Source organism: Mchenga conophoros, linkage group LG13 (genome assembly GCF_057382185.1).
Source record: "Mchenga conophoros isolate Kocher_MC1m ecotype Shallow Benthic linkage group LG13, M_conophoros_male_GT1.1, whole genome shotgun sequence".
NCBI lineage: Eukaryota > Metazoa > Chordata > Actinopteri > Cichliformes > Cichlidae > Mchenga > Mchenga conophoros.
In genome coordinates, this window is record NC_140538.1 from 16889269 (window position 1) to 16907440 (window position 18172).

Below are 18172 nucleotides of genomic sequence, written 5' to 3' on the forward strand. Positions count from 1 at the left end.
ATTAATAGATATTGTTGAATTGGTTTTCCCTCGGACTATTTTAAAAGCATTTAAGGGAGTTAACTGTATACTGATTAAAACAGCATTAAATGCTAAATAAATAGCTTAACATAATCTTTTTCTCTTTGTCAGAAAATACCAAAAATACAAATATCTAACAAAATAACTTAAATTTTATATTAATTTTATTTACTGTGCACATCAATTAACACCAACACTTGTAAAAGTCCCAGATTCTTTTTTAAAAATCTGCTTATAAAAGTAAACTTGTAAAACTTGTCAGCTCAGCTCTGTGTAATTTTATCCATGTCCGCTAGGTGTCAGTGTGGAGCCACGGCACAACTTTAAATGAACTCTGTTGCTTTTTGTTGCCCACCTTTTTAACCTCCACTTTACCTCTGCACCGCAACTCCAAGTGGAGGTGTTTGATGGGATAGTGAAGAAGTATAACAGCAGTATAACCGGTGATAAAAAGCCAAAGATATCTCTTGATTCAACGTAAATAAAAAAATAAGTAAGCGTTGCGGGAGGGCGTGCCACCTGTGACGGCAGCTGAGTGGACGAGCTGCGAGTCTGCGCCTCTGTCAGTGCTGCGTGTCTTTCAGCGGGTGTTTGCGAGAGTGCACAGGCAGGAGTGTAAAGTCCACTTGGATTATCTGAAGCTCGAAGAAACATACATATCTTTTTCTGCGCACGAATACAGGTAAGACAGCCGACACACTACCCGATCTCTGCAGGGATACGAGATACCTACCAAATATATGATTTAGGCTCCCGTGATAATACCTTTATATCTCTTTAGTGTCAACGGCGGTGCTATAGTAAGAGTGTCTACAGCGTGATTCTCTTTAAACAAATTACTCCTTTCAGTTATTGTTATACAGATTTCCTACATTATATTTCCTGCATGTTTAAGAATACTTACCTGTCTATTTTTCTTCTTTCTTTTTCTCATTTACATTAAAAATAAATCATTTCGGTTCATTTCTGTGTTAAAATTGAGCCTTAATTGAGAGCATACTGTGTTATAACTTAAGGAGCTGGAAGAGGTTGATTGATCTGATAAAGGTGGCCATCTCCTGTCCAGCCATGGTGATCTAATCATCATTAGGCCTGCATTTAAATCTGTGTGGATCCGGTGGACCCGCTTATCTACCTGTCTATTTAAAAATAAAAATAAAAAATAAAAAAAATAAATCATGACTTGAGAGGTAAGAGGAAGAAAACTGTTGGAAGACCTGTGCAAAGAAAGGTGTTGTTAGGTATTGTTATGCAGATAGTGTCCTCGATGGTCATTTCTTGTTTAACTCAAAGGATTGGTAAGCCGTTTTTTGTTTGTTTGTTTGTTTGTTCCTGCATTATTAAAATGTTGATTTTTAGTAATTTCTTACCATGTTTTCTGTAATGCCTTCAGAAGCGGCCTAACTCAATATTTTGCTGTTATTGAGGTTTAGCTCAGTCCAAAGGGACAAACTTGATAAAGCTGTGTGAAAACAGGAAGCCCAGAATGAAGTCACCACCCTTTATTAATGAAAATTAACAGATTAGCCTCCTGGTTCTTTCTGCATCAAGGATTTTGCGTGTTTTGTACAGAATTATGGTGTTTTTAAGTCTTGTTTTGCCTTTTTACTTGCATGCCTATATGCATCCTATTTTTTTAGGGTGTCTCCTCATCAAATTTAAGTGCTCAGCGATAGAAAAGGTTGCTGGCAGAAAGATTGTTGAAGCTTTCTGATGCAAATCTGGATATTTCCCCCCCTAAATACTAGATTAAAATTAATTGCAAGGCTGCTGCTGAGTTGAAAGATTCTGACAAATAGCACAAACAAGCTGCAGGATTATCAATGATGGCAAACAAAATCTTAATAATACAAAGCATTGCTTCTGTCAGAATGACTCCAGTGTGTTAAAGGTGGGTTTAAAGGGCTCATTGTACCCCGATTGTACAAAGTGTAAATACTACAGTCCTCTGAACAAATGGAGTTCAGTTCAGCTGGCGTCCTTTTGTCACTCTGTGAAACAAGACTGTTTTAAAGCAGTCTGACTGCCAGTTGAAGCAGAGCTCAGTGGCTTTGACTATAATCTTTTCACCACTCGCACACACATCCAACTCAACAACAGAGAGTTTGGAGTCCTTTGGGACCAGTGTTGTCTGTTGATGGAGCTGTCGCCACGGAGCTCCACTATTTTCTTTTCAAGCAGGTTTATGGACGCCTCAGTTGGCTGATAAAATCCATTTCCGTGAATGGATGTCATGGGACAGAAAGCCGGCAGCGAGATCAGGAGGAAGGCAGATTAGGAAGGTCGTGAGCGGTAGAGCCTCTGTGATTTCCCCTGGATTCGGCTCATTTCGTTTTCAGCATTTCATTCTCATTTCATTCTTTCAGCGTTTCCTCAAAGTTTTGATGGTGTGCTCTGTGGCCAATTAACAGCTGAAAGCTCCTGCATTCATGGGGTCTGAGGTACTCGGAGTAAATCAGGAATAATTGATTTTAGATGACAGAGAATTGGGAATGTGACAATTATGGGATTTTTCTCTGCACTGCTGAACTTTCTGACAGTATTTTACCTCCTTCCTGACTGCTTCCTCTCCTCTCTTTCATATTTTCTTTATCTTACTGTCACCTTACGGTTTCATTTCTGCGTGAACAAACCCCTGCTCCTCTGAAGATTATTAGACCACATCAGGACCGCTGTGGCTGACTGATTGAAAGGATTTGCACCATGACAGCCCATTTGAGGGATTTTGTGTGCATGAGTCAGATGAATGACTTATTACGATCCCCTCGGCGCACCTCCTTCACCACCTTTTAGAAGGAGCTCAGACAAAAGTGGAAGCCAAGTTGACGCACCTTCAGTGTTTGACAGTTCCCACGAGGGCTAGCACATGCTCAGAGGGGACGCAACAGAAATAATCAGCTCTTGCCAAAGTAAAATTGGCATTAAGGGAGCAAGATAGAGCTGTGAAACCCTATAAGAACTTTAAGGTTGGTGGAAGTGTCGTATATCTCAAATGGATTAACTCCAGGAAATAATAAAACATGGTTTATATTATTTATATAGATTTTCCCATTTATAGTTCTTTTCCACTGGCCATTCACTCAAGTTCAGCAGAAATACTTTGAAATCTGTTGCTTTTGAAGATTTAATCGATTTTTTTTTTTGTCAAAAGAATGAAGCATAAAGGACTTTGTTTCTTCTTTTCTATCACGTTGAGGGAGTTTAGGAGTTTTCACATTTAGGAATCTTTTTTTAATGCAGCCAACTTAAAAAAAAAAAAGCAGTTTTCATCAATCAAATATAATCTAGCAATATTTGTAACAGTTTGATTTATGTTTGAATGTTATGCACCATTGAATGCTCGTCATTATGAGTTTTAGTTGTGTAAGTCACATGGTTTTTAGTCATGAGTCTTGAGTTCATCATTGTGCAAGTCTGAGAGGCACTAAAACATCTTGGTTAGGTTAGGGAAAAATATGTTTGGTTTACTATATACTACATGTGCCTACATGCACTTTTTCATATGATTGCCAGAAATCTCCTATAGCAACAGGGTTCCTTTATATTTATCACCAATTACAGTGAATGATAACACATCTGCTGGACTATCATAGAGCTTCCAGAAGGGCTCCCACTGGATGTTCATATCTATGGAAGTGATTACAGTGCCATTGAATGGAATGACAACAATCAAAATGAGTGGTCTGACAAAGTACTGCATTTAGAATGATTAAAGAAACAAGCGTGAGCAATATATCCCCCACATATGAGAACATATTCCAGAACATTTTTCATGTTTATTTATTGCTGCACCTTCTACATGCTGGTCAAACTTGTGGCTACAAAACCTTTTGGCAGCTTTCCCAACACAGATTGTGTTTCAGAAACAATCCTGACTCAGAAGTGCATTAAACAAGTGCCGAGTTGTGTATTATCTGTTTCCCCATTATTTAAAGTGTCTGTGCTTTTGTTAACTTTCTACTGTGTTATTATAGACAATTACTTTTCTTTATTTGTATGTGTGTTATATGACTGTAATGTATGTTGTGTATGGTGTGTATATATAAGTTCACTCAGGCCCTATTTAGTAAAAAAAAAAAAAAGAGAGAGTATTTTCAGTTATACTCATTTATATTTGGTGGTATTGCTTTTTTCTGGGAATGCCTTGGCAAGATTATTCTATAGAATCACAGGACTCTGTGCAGGACAAGTTCAATTCTGACACTGACCAAAGGCTGCAAAACAAGCCCAAATCATCATCACACCACCACCGTGCTTGACAGCTGAGGTGTTTATGCTGCTATGCCGTGTTTGGACATTGTTCCAGACGTCTTGTGGTTTGCTCAGATGCAACTTTGCAAACCTAAGTCATGCTGCTATGTTCATTTTAGAAAGAAGAGGCCTTCTTCTGGTAGCCCTTCCCAACAAGTCATACTTGTTCAGTCTGTTTATAATTGGACTGTCTTAACCTTAAAATGCTAAATGAGGCGGGCAGAGTCTCACACGTTGCTCTTGGGGTTTAGGTTTTTTCCCCTGAGTTCTGATCTAGGGGGGAATTTGCTGAGAAGTCTGCATCCACCTGAATGCTTTAGACCAGCAAACTGCCAAAATTTCTGTTTTTGTGATCACACTTGCTAATGTTAAAAAGGTCAAGTGCATTTGATTTGCAGCACCTGGCTGCTACTTGCCCCCTTAATAACTATGAAAGCAGTCATTTTTCACAGGATGGCATAAGGACCTGTGCAAACTTTGTTTTTCACATGACTACATGAAAATGGGGGAGCTGGGGTGGAGGTGGGTTGCAAAGCAGCTTGTAGAGACAGAGTTTAAGCCTAATTACACAAAGTCTAATTACCTGTCTGTGTGCGTGTAGGTGTACCTACTGTTAGCCTTGCATTTCGTGTAGTTTCTCTTTTGTCCGCACCTGCATGCTGCTGTGTTCATCTCTAATGTTATGCAACACCGAAGCCAGCTGTTGTCATGGTGTCAGCCTTGAGGGACTGCTGGTACTTTCTGTGAGAGCACACACACGGTTTCTCGTGCTAATGGCTTCACCTTTCTGCCCGTTTCTTGCCGCAGCCTTGTATGTGTGTGTAAATAGATTTGTGTTGTGCATGCCTATGCTCATAATGTAAGGAACAAGCAGGCTCCCTGGAGAGTCACCTGTTTGCAGCACTGGAGGCAGGTTTTGATTGAAAAGAAAGCGCTAAAGAGTGTGACTGTTTACATTTGGAATCAGGAAAGCAGTTCAAAAGGTTTTATTCGTGTGATTCTTTTTTAATGAGAAGCGGAGAAAGGGTATAAGTGAAAGAATGGCATTACCATGAAATTGGATAATGCTAGTAATGAGCGTCTGTCAGTGTTTTCTCAGTGCCTGTGTGTGCACTGGCGCTTGGTATAGACACACACATATACACCACCTCCTTCTCCTCTGCTCACCGTCACTCCTTTCCCCCTCTGTAAGAGGGTCTGGCGGAACAACATTGGCATTCATATCACAACACACACATACATATCTTTGAAATGATCATATTTCACAATCTTTCCACTCATGCATTTGACTCCTGTCAGGTATGTCTGCTGTTTTGAACTGGCTTCACACCTCATCGATCTGGATTGCTTCACGTCGCAAGTGTTTGCTCGTTATATCGGCACGTAGCTCTTGTTTGACAGTCGTTGTTTGGTTAATGATATTTTCAGCCCTATGTTTGTATCCAACAGCTGCTGCTCTCACACATCGCACTCTTTGCAACATGTAAAGCCAGACCGGTCTCGCAGGGCAGCATTGATCTGCGAAAGCCTCCAATATTTTACTGAGCAAATCCACTTTGTATCTCTTTCATATCTCTGTCGTCATCCTTGTGAAATCCTTCCACATCAGCTCATCTAATGTGTTTGAACTCTGCTGTTTAACTTTACCGGCTTTTCTTCTTTCTCAACTTCTCTGACTTTTTAAAGGTGTCACATTTTTAATCACAGACCACTGACGCTGTTCGTTTTGTGTGTTTCCTTTCTTTCTCTTTTTTTTCAGGTTCCTTCAGCGTGGCGAACAAGAGGCTGCCTGTTTTCGTCCGAGTGCGTCGGTGTGCTGTTTTGTGCGTGTGTATTTGTGTGCAGGGGTGTATGTGAGTCACAGGGTGAATATGCCAGTGTGAATGCCTGTATATACATATACATCCTGAACGGAGAGTGTTTGTCCCGTGAGGTGCTCGGTGGAGATGCAGCGAGGTGTGTCCTCTGTGGTGCAGCTGCTGCTGTTGCTGGGCTGCTTGTGTGCCGTGGCAACCGGCTACCTGTTCAGGACACCCCTGGACCTGGATGTGACTCCACGTGTCACTGTGCTAAACAGCGGTAAGGACAGACACGAACACGTGTTGCACCTTGCTTTAAAATCATCAGTACCGAAGTTTATTCCAACATTCATTAGTGAACTGTTAGAAGCTGTTTTTTTTTTTTTAACAAATTCAATAATCATGCAGAGTACAGGTTGGAAAATTGAACTTTTGAACTTTGTAACGTGTGGCGCCTGTTTCAACCAGCTGCTGAGACTTGGACAGCCTTCAGGAGAATTCTGGGATGTCGTAATTGACCAGCCCTGTTCAGGTCTAAATGGGGTTGAGGGCAGGGCTCTGACTTTGCCATTATAACACATGACTTTTCTGTGTTTTAAAGCATTCTGTTGTTGTTGTACTTACAGATTTTGGGTCATCTCCTTGTAGCATCACCTCAGGCCTAAGAAATCGCTTGATTTAGTTTTGAATTCGTTGTCCCATAAATTATAGCAAAGCGTCCAGCTTCTGAAATGGCAAGGGAACCCCAAACTGTGACATAGTGATGAGGTATTGGTTCTGGTGTGCAGTGCATTTCTTTTTTCCTGGTTTATGTGCAACTTTTTTTTCCCTCATCATTATCTCAGAAATATTGCGAAGCAACATTTATCCCGGTTGTCTTTTGAAATCTTTAAGCGTTTTTTTTTTTTTTTAAGCGTTCCTGCACAGCGTTATTGACACATAAACAAAGAAAGTAGCAAGTAAAGATTTCTGCCCTTTTTTTTTGTTTTGTTTTTACCTCTTTCAGAAATGTACATTGTGTTCTTGGTGTAATCTTTGCAAGACGCCCACTCCCAGGGAGTGTAGCAACACTCCTGGAGTTTCTTCATTTATAGACAGTTTGTGTTATTGTGGACCAGTTTTTAGAAATGAAGAAGTAAGCTTTTAAGAAACTGCTAATCTCTCTAATGCTCCTTTAACTGTCCTGTAAAAAATGTTGTTTAAAGCTACCAGTTTTTCTTAATAAGTGCAGATTTAGTCAGAAATCAAACTTTGTGTGCCCTTATTAATAGGAAAAGTGTTTTCAACAACCCAGCATAGGCTGGATATATAAAATATCCAGTCTTAATAGTAAAGGTGTTTAAGGGCTTTAACTATCTGGTTGAAAAAAAGTTTGATCAGAATCAAAATGCTTTATTAATCCCTAAGGAAGATGTGTTTACAGTTGCTCTAAGACAATAAGAACAGTAACAGACTGAACTAAATTAAATAATACAATCTATTACAAAGTTTAAGAAAAAGGGTGTAACTACTGCTCTGTGTATGATAGAGGAGTCATGCAGGCAGGAATGATATAATAATGGAATTATAATATAAATATATATTTTTGTCTCACTGTGAACACACGTGTTTCCATTTAAAGTAACAAGTTGCTACCATATTGTCAGATTCACCCCCAGCTTATCACTTATCTAATCTCCAAAAATGGCTCGAATGCTCATCTCAAGGCTTTGACTAGGAATTCCTAAACCAATGGGTGATATTTATGGAAGCCTGTTTCCGCCACTACAAAAAAAAAAAAGGATCCATAACTCAAAATTTCAAGTTATTTTCTCGAAATTTCGAGTTACTTTCTCTAAATTTCGGCATATTAACTCGAAATTTCGATTTCTTAACTCAAAATTTTGAGAAAAGTAACTCAAAATTTCGAGTAAGCACTGCCAATCAGTAATCTACGTGAATGATGTCATTTCCTTGTTACCCGGAAGCTGAAGTCCTCAGCTACAAATGCTACAGCTAAGCTACTGGTATTACATCCAGTCGTGAATGCACAGATTGCTGAGTGTTTTCAGCGTGGCTTCACAAATGATGAAATCCCTGTGTTTTTAGCTGAATCACATGGCGTTACTATCAGCAAACGTACTCGCGAAAGCGCCAATTTGTTGGGATCCGTTTTTGAGTGCGCGTTCCTCTGCGCCAAATGCTTCCGGGTAACAAGAAAGCGACTTCATTCATGTAGATTTTTGATTGGCAGAGCTAACTCGAAATTTAGAGAACATAACTCGAAATTTCGATTTATGGATACTAGGTTTTTTTGTTTTTATTTAGTGGCAGAAACGAGCTTCCATAGATATTGCCTTGGCACAGGGGTTCACTTTTGTTATTCATCCTGAACTGATCACCCGTTGTAAAGATGTGAAAATGTACCACTGACTGAGATGTAAATCAGACCACATTTTAATGACTAATTGCTGCAGAAATCCTTGGATTTCCAAGCATTGCACAAACGTTTGAACTGTAGATAAATAGCTGAAGATGACTCATAACTCCGTATTTATTTCGCTCTTTACGTGCAGTCATCAGTCATCTTTTTTTATTAGAAAGCTGCTGATTGTTTTCTAAAAGTAGACTTTTACAAAAAAACTCCTCACTTGTCCCTTTTTCTTTCTCTGCCCCTTTCTCCATCTAGTTTTCTTTCTTCTCTTTCATAGCATTTTATCCCTCATTATCTCCCGAAGCAATGCTTTTCTGTTTCTCTCCACTCGCTCCTCTATACCTCAATGTGTGCACACAGAGTTTAATATACCCTCACTTTCCTCTAACACCTGCTTCTTCTGTTAACCATGAGGATTTATTTTATCCGGCTGTGATTATTATTTACTTACCTCATGAGTGATGGCATGTAGCCTGAGGTGCTGCAGAGACAGAAGCAGATGAGTGTACGGTGTACGTTGGGCTCCCTGCGGAGCATCCAGGGCGCCCGACACCGCCATAGGTAGTTGAGAAGCACCGTAACCATGACAACTGTTGTGGTATTGCACAAGTTGACGGTATAGAGCATTTTTTCCTTTAGTTCACGTATGGCAAAGCGTGCAGTGCCGTCTGATCCCGGACTTTATTTGTCGACGCACAGATGTGTGCAAGAAATTTTCTCACGTTTCCACTTTGAATGGCGCCCACATTTCCTTCTGCTAGAAATACTCATAAAGCAGTATCACTCTTCTTCTTTTTCTAAACAGTTGTACTTCACAAAGCACGTCACCTGCTTACACTCATCCCATGCCCATCTTTTTACAATTCTTGATACGTTTATATCTCACTTTCATCATCAGTTTAATCATCGGTTTGAGCTCACTCAAGCCCACAGGTCCTCCCACACAGCTCACCGCCTCACACTTCTATCCTCTTCCCCCACCTCTCCTCATCGCTCTGCCTTTACACTTAAGCTCTTTTGCCTGATTTTTCTTCATTAGTTTGTACTTTTTCTGGTTCACTGCCCTCTTTTTCCATTTCTTTATATTGCCTCCACCTCTTTTTTTTTTTTTTTTTTCTTCGGCGTCCCTCCTACTGATGGGAAGCCTTCGATATGCAAACTTACCTCTAATCCTTTTAATCGCTGTGTTCCCTGGCAACCTAAAGTCAAAGCTACAGAAACCAAAAGGGGCAAGAGAAGTTACACATACATCTACAGTGACTCCCAGTCTCTCATGCTTGGGCTTAAACGTTCCCTTTTTTCTCTTAAGCAAGGTTAAATCATTCAGGTGTGTTTAAAGATAATTAATTTGATGTCTTTCGGCACTCAGACAGTTTGGAGCAGCTGAAAGATTAAAAGCTGGCACCACAGTGAAGGGCCATGGTGCAGAAAACACTAATAAATTGGCAGTACATGTAAATGCACTTTTATTACACCCACTGAGTTAACCTGTTGGGTATTTCGGGAATTTGCCTCCTCTTAGACGCTCGTATTTAGGAATGTTGCACACATTTTATTTGCCTTCTCTCAGCCATAAACACGCCTGAGACTCGGTGTAAGTTTGTATGCAATTCCGTTGCCACGTCACAGTCCAGCGCCTTGATGTTCATAGAGTATGCTGGCGTCCCTGAACACAACGTGCTGTACAATCAGCTGAGATCCCTCCAAGTGTTTGCTGAGTGAATAACAGTATCTGAGTTCGCACCTTTTCTTTCCCTGTAGACTAACTCAAATGTGCCTGTTCTCACCCGATCTTGTAAGCCGAGGCTAACCTGTGACTCGGGATGTTATTTCATTGTAATAAATCCCAGATAAACCCTCCCTCTGCTGCTCTGTTTCCAGTTACCTGGCACGCCTGTCGCACAAGCTTACACACACAGTTCATTGTGTGCCCTAATGCCTGGATTACACGCTTGAAACGTAGGCACTGTCTCTGCAATAACTCATTGTATTTAGTCACAATGAGGTACTAGTATCACATAGGAAAGGTTGTTACTCTGAAAAGACCGTACGGATGATAACCTTTCTCCTCCTGCTGAGAATAGGAGAGAAAAGCAGGCGCCTGATCACCAGCTTGGGATGGCATCTGACTTTTGCTGCTGCTGAAGTGAGCAGAGTGGATTGTGTTTCGCAGCAGCTGATAGGAATCTTAATGACGGCTTACTTTGAGCTAACCATGCAATCTTCAGGGGAAAGTGAATTGGCTGAGGATCCAGGAAGTCTGGCAATTTAAAATTTGTCTCTCGTAGTCAATAGCAGTCATAAAAAGCGGCTCACTTCTACATTTATATGGCTTAATTATTGTGCTGATTGTAAAACCTGCACAGGCACGTCAGATATCTTAATTAGATGTTAAATAAAAAAGGTGCATCACAATGGTAGTCATGTACTTGGGCTCTTTGTTTCCAAGAAGTGTAGGCATGTGCAAGGGTACTCACAGTGGTGTTAGACTACTGATCAACTGCACCATGCAGCAGCGTGAGCAAAATGTCTCCTCGTCAAGATCTAACTAACTGGTGAACTGTTCCTTTAAATACTTCAGAAAGTGAGGTCCCATTTATAAACAAACAAACAAATAAATTAAAAGAATACCTCAAGTATTTCATGAACAAGTCTGTGTGGTAGTTTATGAAAACTGTGACCATGTGTAATCATAATTTGTCTAACATTCATGCTTTAAAATTGATCAGAAAACATCAACGACTGAAAAACAGACAAGAAAAATCTGTTTTGCTTTAGGAAAGACTAATTTTCAACTTCATGCTTTTAACCCTTTACAGCCGATCGGAGCGGGCACGCTCCATTTTGCGTAACTATTTTTAAATCCCGGTAGCTCTGCAACCACGTAAGCTAGCGCAATAATTTTTTTTGCATATGAAACCGGAGGAGTTGTACTTACATCTTATGCCATCAGCTTGTCCTAGGTCACAGTTTCCTTCCACATATAGCTTTGCAAAAACTGCATAAAAATCACTTGCAGCAACAAAAACATGATATTCCAGAAACACGCTTCGCCGATCCGATCAGCTGTTTGTAACACTTCCTACGTCCATCAGCGCGAACTATCACATGACCGCATGACCTGCCCGAAACCGGAAGTGACGTCATTTTGCGGAAATGTAGTTTTTTTTACGATCGGGGCCTTATGAGCCTATACTTGTGTTTTAAAAAGTTATGTTTGAGTTTATGACTTTCTGTGTCGTTTCTGGGATGCTTAGGACTCATATTGCACTGCTGGAAATAGTTTATTGTGATGCATATGCTGTTATTTTGCAAATTTGCACTATAATATTTATTTTCGTTTTTCCTGCAGTGTATAAAAATTGGTGTATTTCAAAAATAAAACTATGAAGACACTCAAAATAAATTTCCTGTGGTGGGAAACTAGTTTGTGCAACTTTTTTGTATTTACAGTTTTGAGGGATGAGCCTCTTAAATTTCTCTAACTAGAAATATATGTTAAAAAAACAAAAACGATTTTCAATTTTTTTGTAGTTTATTGCACTTTTTTGCAATTTATGTAATTACTATGCACCTAATGCAGACATATTATTAAAGTTTGGGCTATAATGGTTGTATTGATGTATAGCAACTTGAAATGCTCCCAAAAATGGCTCCACAGCATGTAAAAATATAATATAAGCTCTGGCGGACTTGGTTCTATGGTAGGTCTTAAAGGGTTAATGACACCAAAATAAAATCTGGGACAACTGGGCTTAACCTGAGGATGGAAAGTGTTTAACAAATCATTTGAGTGTAACGCGGTGACTATCACAGCTCATCTGTTTGTGTGTATGAAAGTCACAACCGTCACCTTAAACCCTTTTCTACCTCAGAGTAAAGATACAATTTAGTATTCAACGAGTGCAAGAAAACCTGCGAATTCTTACATTGATAATACTGGAACCACCAGATTTTTGGGGGTATTTGTTTTAGCAGACCTGGTGATAGGATTGTGTAGTCTGTTGATCCATTGGTTTGCCGCAAGACTTATGAAGTATTCATGGTATTAAAGTGAAAGTATTTGATGTATTTTCTTAAAATTTGTTTTCTGTTCACGGCTATTTTAAGTGTCATTCTGTTTGTGTGTGCTCTAGTGGTTTTTCTTAGTCACAGCTTGGCATAAAACTTCCCGAATAGATAAAGAGTTAACGATCACTAGCTCTAAGTAGAGCTGGGCGATAGAACGATAACGATATGTATCGCGATATAACTTTTACTCGATAGAGAAATTAAGCTATCGCGATAGACCTCGCCACTCTTGTTCTCTTAAAAAAAAAAAAAAAAAAAAAAAAAAAAAGGTCAGCCGATCCAAATTCAGTAGCGCAGAGCCGAACCAATCACAGCCGCAGCGTCACGTCGCGTGACTTGTTACGTACAGCACAAGTGCCAAGCCGCACGTGTGTTTGTTTGGAAAGCAGCCAGCGGGTAATGGAGCCAGCGGGTAATGGAGGAAATGAGTGTGCCGACTAGAAAAATCAACCGAGCGTGACCGAAGAGAAAACAGATGATGGTTCCAATGCCGGAGAGATTGTCGAACGGAAGAGCCATAGAAGTTCCGTAGTGTGAAGGTATTTCGGCTATTTCAAGTCTGACAAAAACAGAGTAGCGTGCACTGTAAATTGTGCCGAAAGCAAGTCTGGAAATACAATAAACTGGTGCATGCGTCACACTGTGCGCCACGTTATTGTTTCGGTGAAATGAATTTCTACAATACTGTTACTGTTAATTCTACTCTCTGCAGTGTTTAAATGCTTACATATACACACAGTTACTGTCCCTCCACACATACGACTCTGTTCTGCTTCTATGCCCCAGCTTTGTTTACTTTTTCCCACCGAGGCTTCTAGACTTCTGATTGGCCAACATTTCTACACGGTTAGGAATCTAGCGCCACCTGCTGCTTTGGCATGTTCATAGCAGCGTTTTCCTTCATTTCTGCCTTTATGTGTGGACGGGATTATTTTTTAAAACGAAAACGGAAAATCTCCGTTTTCAAAAATACCCGTGTACGTGTGGACGTAGCCTCAGTCTCTGACTGGAAGCGCTAATTCGTCATTCGGCTTTTGTCAGACTAAAGTAACTGTTAAAACTGTTTGAAAAGCTCAGCTATACAACAAGGAGAGATTGAGAATTTCCTTTTAGTTCTCAGTTTATTTGATATTGAAAAAAGTTAGTCAGTTTTGTCTGTTCTTCTGTAAAACAAACTAAGATTTATTTTTAGAATTAATATTTTGTTTCTAAGTGGAATTGACAATTTAGTCTGTTTCGTTTGTTCTATTTTGAAACTTAAACACTTTAGCGGCTGCCTTTTGTGTAGTTTGCAATATTTGCCTTTATTTATCTGAAAAAGTCTCATGTTCCTTAAGTACATCTACCCTGTTGAACTTATTATGGGAAATAAATATTTAAATCAAAACAAGCTGCTGATTATTTCACATTTTACTTGTGAGCAACGGCACATTTAAATCTTACAAATAGTTATTTGGCTTATATCGTGATAGATATCGTTATCGCCTGAAATGAAAAAAACATATCGTGATATGAAAAAATCTCATATCGCCCAGCTCTAGCTCTAAGATATATACCACAAAACGAATTTCTTTCCACAGGCTATCACTCGATCATTAGATCACTAGATCACTCGCATATTGTCTCTGCTTAAACATTCACCATACCTGCTACACAACCAAAGCCTGATGCATGTCTTGTTGGTTGTATATACCAATATACTGTCAAGTTTAAATCTATATACTGTATCTATAGCAACAAGTTATCCATCCTTCAATTATTCCATAATTTATTCCAACATCTTTGCAGTCTGGACTATGCTGTACATGTTGGTACTGTCTGTGAAGAAGGCAAAGAAGAACATGTAGCCCAATTCCTTGTATTTGTGCACATTCCTGGCTAATAAAGCCGATTCTGATTGCAAAGAAGTTTTTTTTTTTTCAGCCACGACACCAGCAGATTGAAATTTAACAGTTGTCTCTACCTCACTTTAAAAAAAAAAATCAACGTTTTTCAAAGAACTCTCTCAAAAATCAAAGAAGAAGGTCTTCTTACCACTTTGCCCCAGTGTTTGAAAAATCCCACAGCAAAGAAATCCATCAAAGAAGATAAAATTCTGTTTCACCTTTTACCTCAGTCAGGTTTGATTGAAAACGCTATCACTCTACAGCTTTTAATATGTCCCGCTGTGATGGCCACAACTTTCTAAAGGCTTTCAGGGACAGTGTGGCTTCATTCATTATTTTTGCTTCAATTTATCACCTAAACATCCAAATGGCACTCGAAATTGCTTGATTTTGACATACAAATTACAGTAATTGGTTCTGAAAATACTTCAGCAGACAATTTTGCCCATTGCTGGGAATTTCAGGATAGGTAACCGTGCACAGAAGATGCCTGTACCTACAGTTGTTCCCATAGAGACGGATGGTGTTCATGCTGAGATACCCAGGTGGGGCGACCGTGGCTCAGGGGGTTGGGAAGCGTATCTGTAACCGGAAGGTCGCCGGTTCGATCCCCGGGCTCTCTGTCCTGGTCGTTGTGTCCTTGTGCAAGACACTTTACCCTACCGCCTACTGGTGTTGGCCAGAGGGGCCGATGGCGCGATATGGCAGCCTCGCTTCTGTCAGTCTGCCCCAGGGCAGCTGTGGCTACAACCGTAGCTTGCCTCCACCAGTGTGTGAATGTGAGAGTGAATGAATAGTGGCATTGTAAAGCGCTTTGGGTGCCTTGAAAAGTGCTATATAAATCCAATCCATTATTATTAATATGTAGGCATACATACACGGTTATGGTTGATATCACCCAGAAAAAAAGGTGGTTAAACCTACCAGTCCTCCAATGGATGGCAAATCCATTCCAAATCCATATTCTTTGTGCCAAACTGCTGTTCATATAATAAAGAGTATGTTTGACCAATTAATGTCTCTAAAGAGTTTTTAAGGTCATTAGGAGCCGTTATACATTTAGAAAAAAAAAAAAAGTAGTGTTAAGGAGTTACAGAAGGCCACAATCATTAACGTCCTCTCTCCTCTACTCTCCTAGGTCTCCGAGGCTGCAGGCATTTCCAGTCGTCTGCAGTCAACTACAGCACCATGTTGCTGGAGGCTGACAGTGAGCGTCTGTACGTCGGGGCCCGTGGGGCCGTATTCGCTCTCAATGCCTCTGACATCTCAGCCAGCTCTGCTCTCACTGTGAGTTTGTTTGTTTGTTTTCCATCTTGCTGCATGTTGTGTGCCTCAGCTGCCACATCCTTACCTCTGCCACAGCCTCATTTGCATTCAACATCGCAGGAACCTTTTGAGGCAACAATATTTCAGTCTGAGGCAAAAACATTCCTCTGTCACTAGTTTTGGTTCTGTATGTGTGTGTCTGTGTGTGTGTGTACTTGTATTATTTTTAACACAATAACTCACAGGACTATCTTGCTGCATAAATTAATACATTAAATAGAAAACGGTGAAGAATCAGCTGCTGGATCATCTCACTTTAAATAGATCCAGAATTTATGGCGATACCACTAGTGTATGTTGACACAGAAATAGTTTCCTAATTCATGCAGTAATTAGCATAACTTATAGATCATTTCTGCGCTGCTTTTTACACTCACAGACTTTAAAACTGTTCCAAATGCAAAATTGTGAATATCAATCTCAACTCTGGGATCTTTCGTTAGACATAAATTGCTATTACAGCCCGAACAAATGGTCTTTTTTGGACAAAGAAGCAAATTCAGATGCTAATTAATATCATGGGCTAATATAACTGTAGGGTTGGTGACTGTAAGACATTTTCCTTTTATTATCAACATCAAATTTGTAATTTTCGTTCTGCTAACCCCATTTTTTGCACCATTAACGACTGAAGTTAATTCATCTGTGAAAAAATATATCTACAGCTTTGTTAAATGGCTATTCAGAATTTTACATGCTCAGCTATGGAGCACCCCGTTGCTTTGCTGCTTTCACAAAATAATGCAATTTTGTTCATATGTTAAGCAGTCTTGAAATATTTAAAAGCAGTAGGAAGCACATACGCTTTCACACAGGTACGGTGGCTGTTGTTCATAAAGAAGGCATCAAATTTTCATCATAGTCTGTTTTGTATTTCTGACAGGGAAGCTGCAGCGAGCGTATCTCCTACCCTCTGTGAAATTTCGAACATAACTCCGAGACCTGTATTCAATCAAATATTCTTAGCATTACCCCACCAGGACCACTAGAGTTAAAATCAGCACTCTTAAATATTGCCTTCAGTTTGTGTCGACTTTCAGCACTGTGTGCTCTAGAATAAGGTAATTAGTGTTGACTGTCTTCAGTAAGAACTGAAAACCCTGCTCCATATGTCTTTTGCGCATCTAAAAAGGAGTTTACTGTTAATCATTTCATTAAATGTAAAACCTCATTCATCACTGTTGGACATTTGCAGGGTTGGTTAGCGGAGCACGAATATGCGAATATGCACAGGCAGTAGTAATTGCCCGTGGCTAGACACTACTTGGACTTCCTTCATAGGAACTCATCTACATTACAACTTTGGAATTGCTCTTTCCACACAAAGAGGTGACTGACTGGTACGCTATGGAAAAAAATTGAAAAAAGTCAAAATATCAAGGCAACATGATTTAATAGATTTTTCTGCACTGGTGTTGACTTTACTTTGAAAGTGTTCAGGAAACTTGACTCGTCCTCTTCAGCTACTTGTTACTAATACTCCTGTGAGGTCAACAGTAAAATTCAAGCTTCAGCGCCGTGTGTTATACCTTCACAAAACACATAAATTCTTGTTGAGTAAACAGACTCAACATGAAACCTTTTCCGTGTAATTTTCGACTCCTATTTGGACCATATTTATCTAGCAGGGGTTGTGACACCCTGCATAAACCTGTCTTTATGTTTAGTCCCAGTTGTGAAAGGTGGGAATTTTGCTTCTGAGGCGAATTCGGGAAGTTTTATGCCAACCTCTACACCAGTGCAAAACATAATGTTTCAGCTGACTTTCAGCAGTGTCCTCTTCAGTTTATTTATTCATTTCTTACATATTTATAGAAAATTATAGCAACATAAATGTCTTTGGAAGGTTCATTTATTTTGACAGTGTAAGAGTTAGCATGCTTGTTAACATGTGAAAGGTTCCCTCTTTGCAGCTAAGAAGAAACACAAACTAAGCCTTGTGTGTGGGAGTCATAAAATAGTGTGCTCTCACTGCAGGTATCAAACCTGGATAAATGGGAAGGTTGCGTTGGGAAGGGTGTCTGCTGTAAAAAATGAGCCAATCCCTAAAATTTATTGTTAACTTCAGAGGTATAGTGTAATTAGCTGAACAAGAAAATCCATATTTTACAGTGTACAGGGTACTAAATACCCTGGCTTAAATGACTCACCTTTACTGCTGTTTTATAAACCTTGTTTGAGGTGTTATATTGTCTGTGATCTATGCTATTGTGTGTTGTTTTTGATGTATAAAATTGATGAATGTTGTGGCCTTTATGCGGCCCTGGTGGAATATTCCACTATCACCTCAGATGGAATTTTGCCATTGGTGTGAAACCACAAGTGGAAAGTTCCTACTGGTGGAACACCAGTGAAAAAGACTCCTCGATGAGGGCTTGTATGTTGTTTCAAAAGTTTTTTTCTTC

At 39.7% G+C, this 18172-nt stretch overlaps 1 protein-coding gene across 2 annotated transcripts in view; it reads left to right on the top strand.

The window, feature by feature from the left end:
• The first annotated feature begins 416 nt into the window (after positions 1-416).
• LOC146561060 (semaphorin-4G-like) overlaps positions 417-18172 on the top strand; it is a 30832-nt gene continuing 13076 nt past the window's right edge. For both annotated transcript variants that reach the window (XM_085296796.1, XM_085296795.1), the window contains exons 1-3: positions 417-703; positions 6032-6351; positions 15580-15728. In XM_085296796.1, the coding sequence (XP_085152922.1) occupies positions 6219-6351; positions 15580-15728 (282 nt within the window). In that variant the 5' untranslated portion in view covers positions 417-703; positions 6032-6218. The remainder of the gene's footprint in view (positions 704-6031; positions 6352-15579; positions 15729-18172) is intronic.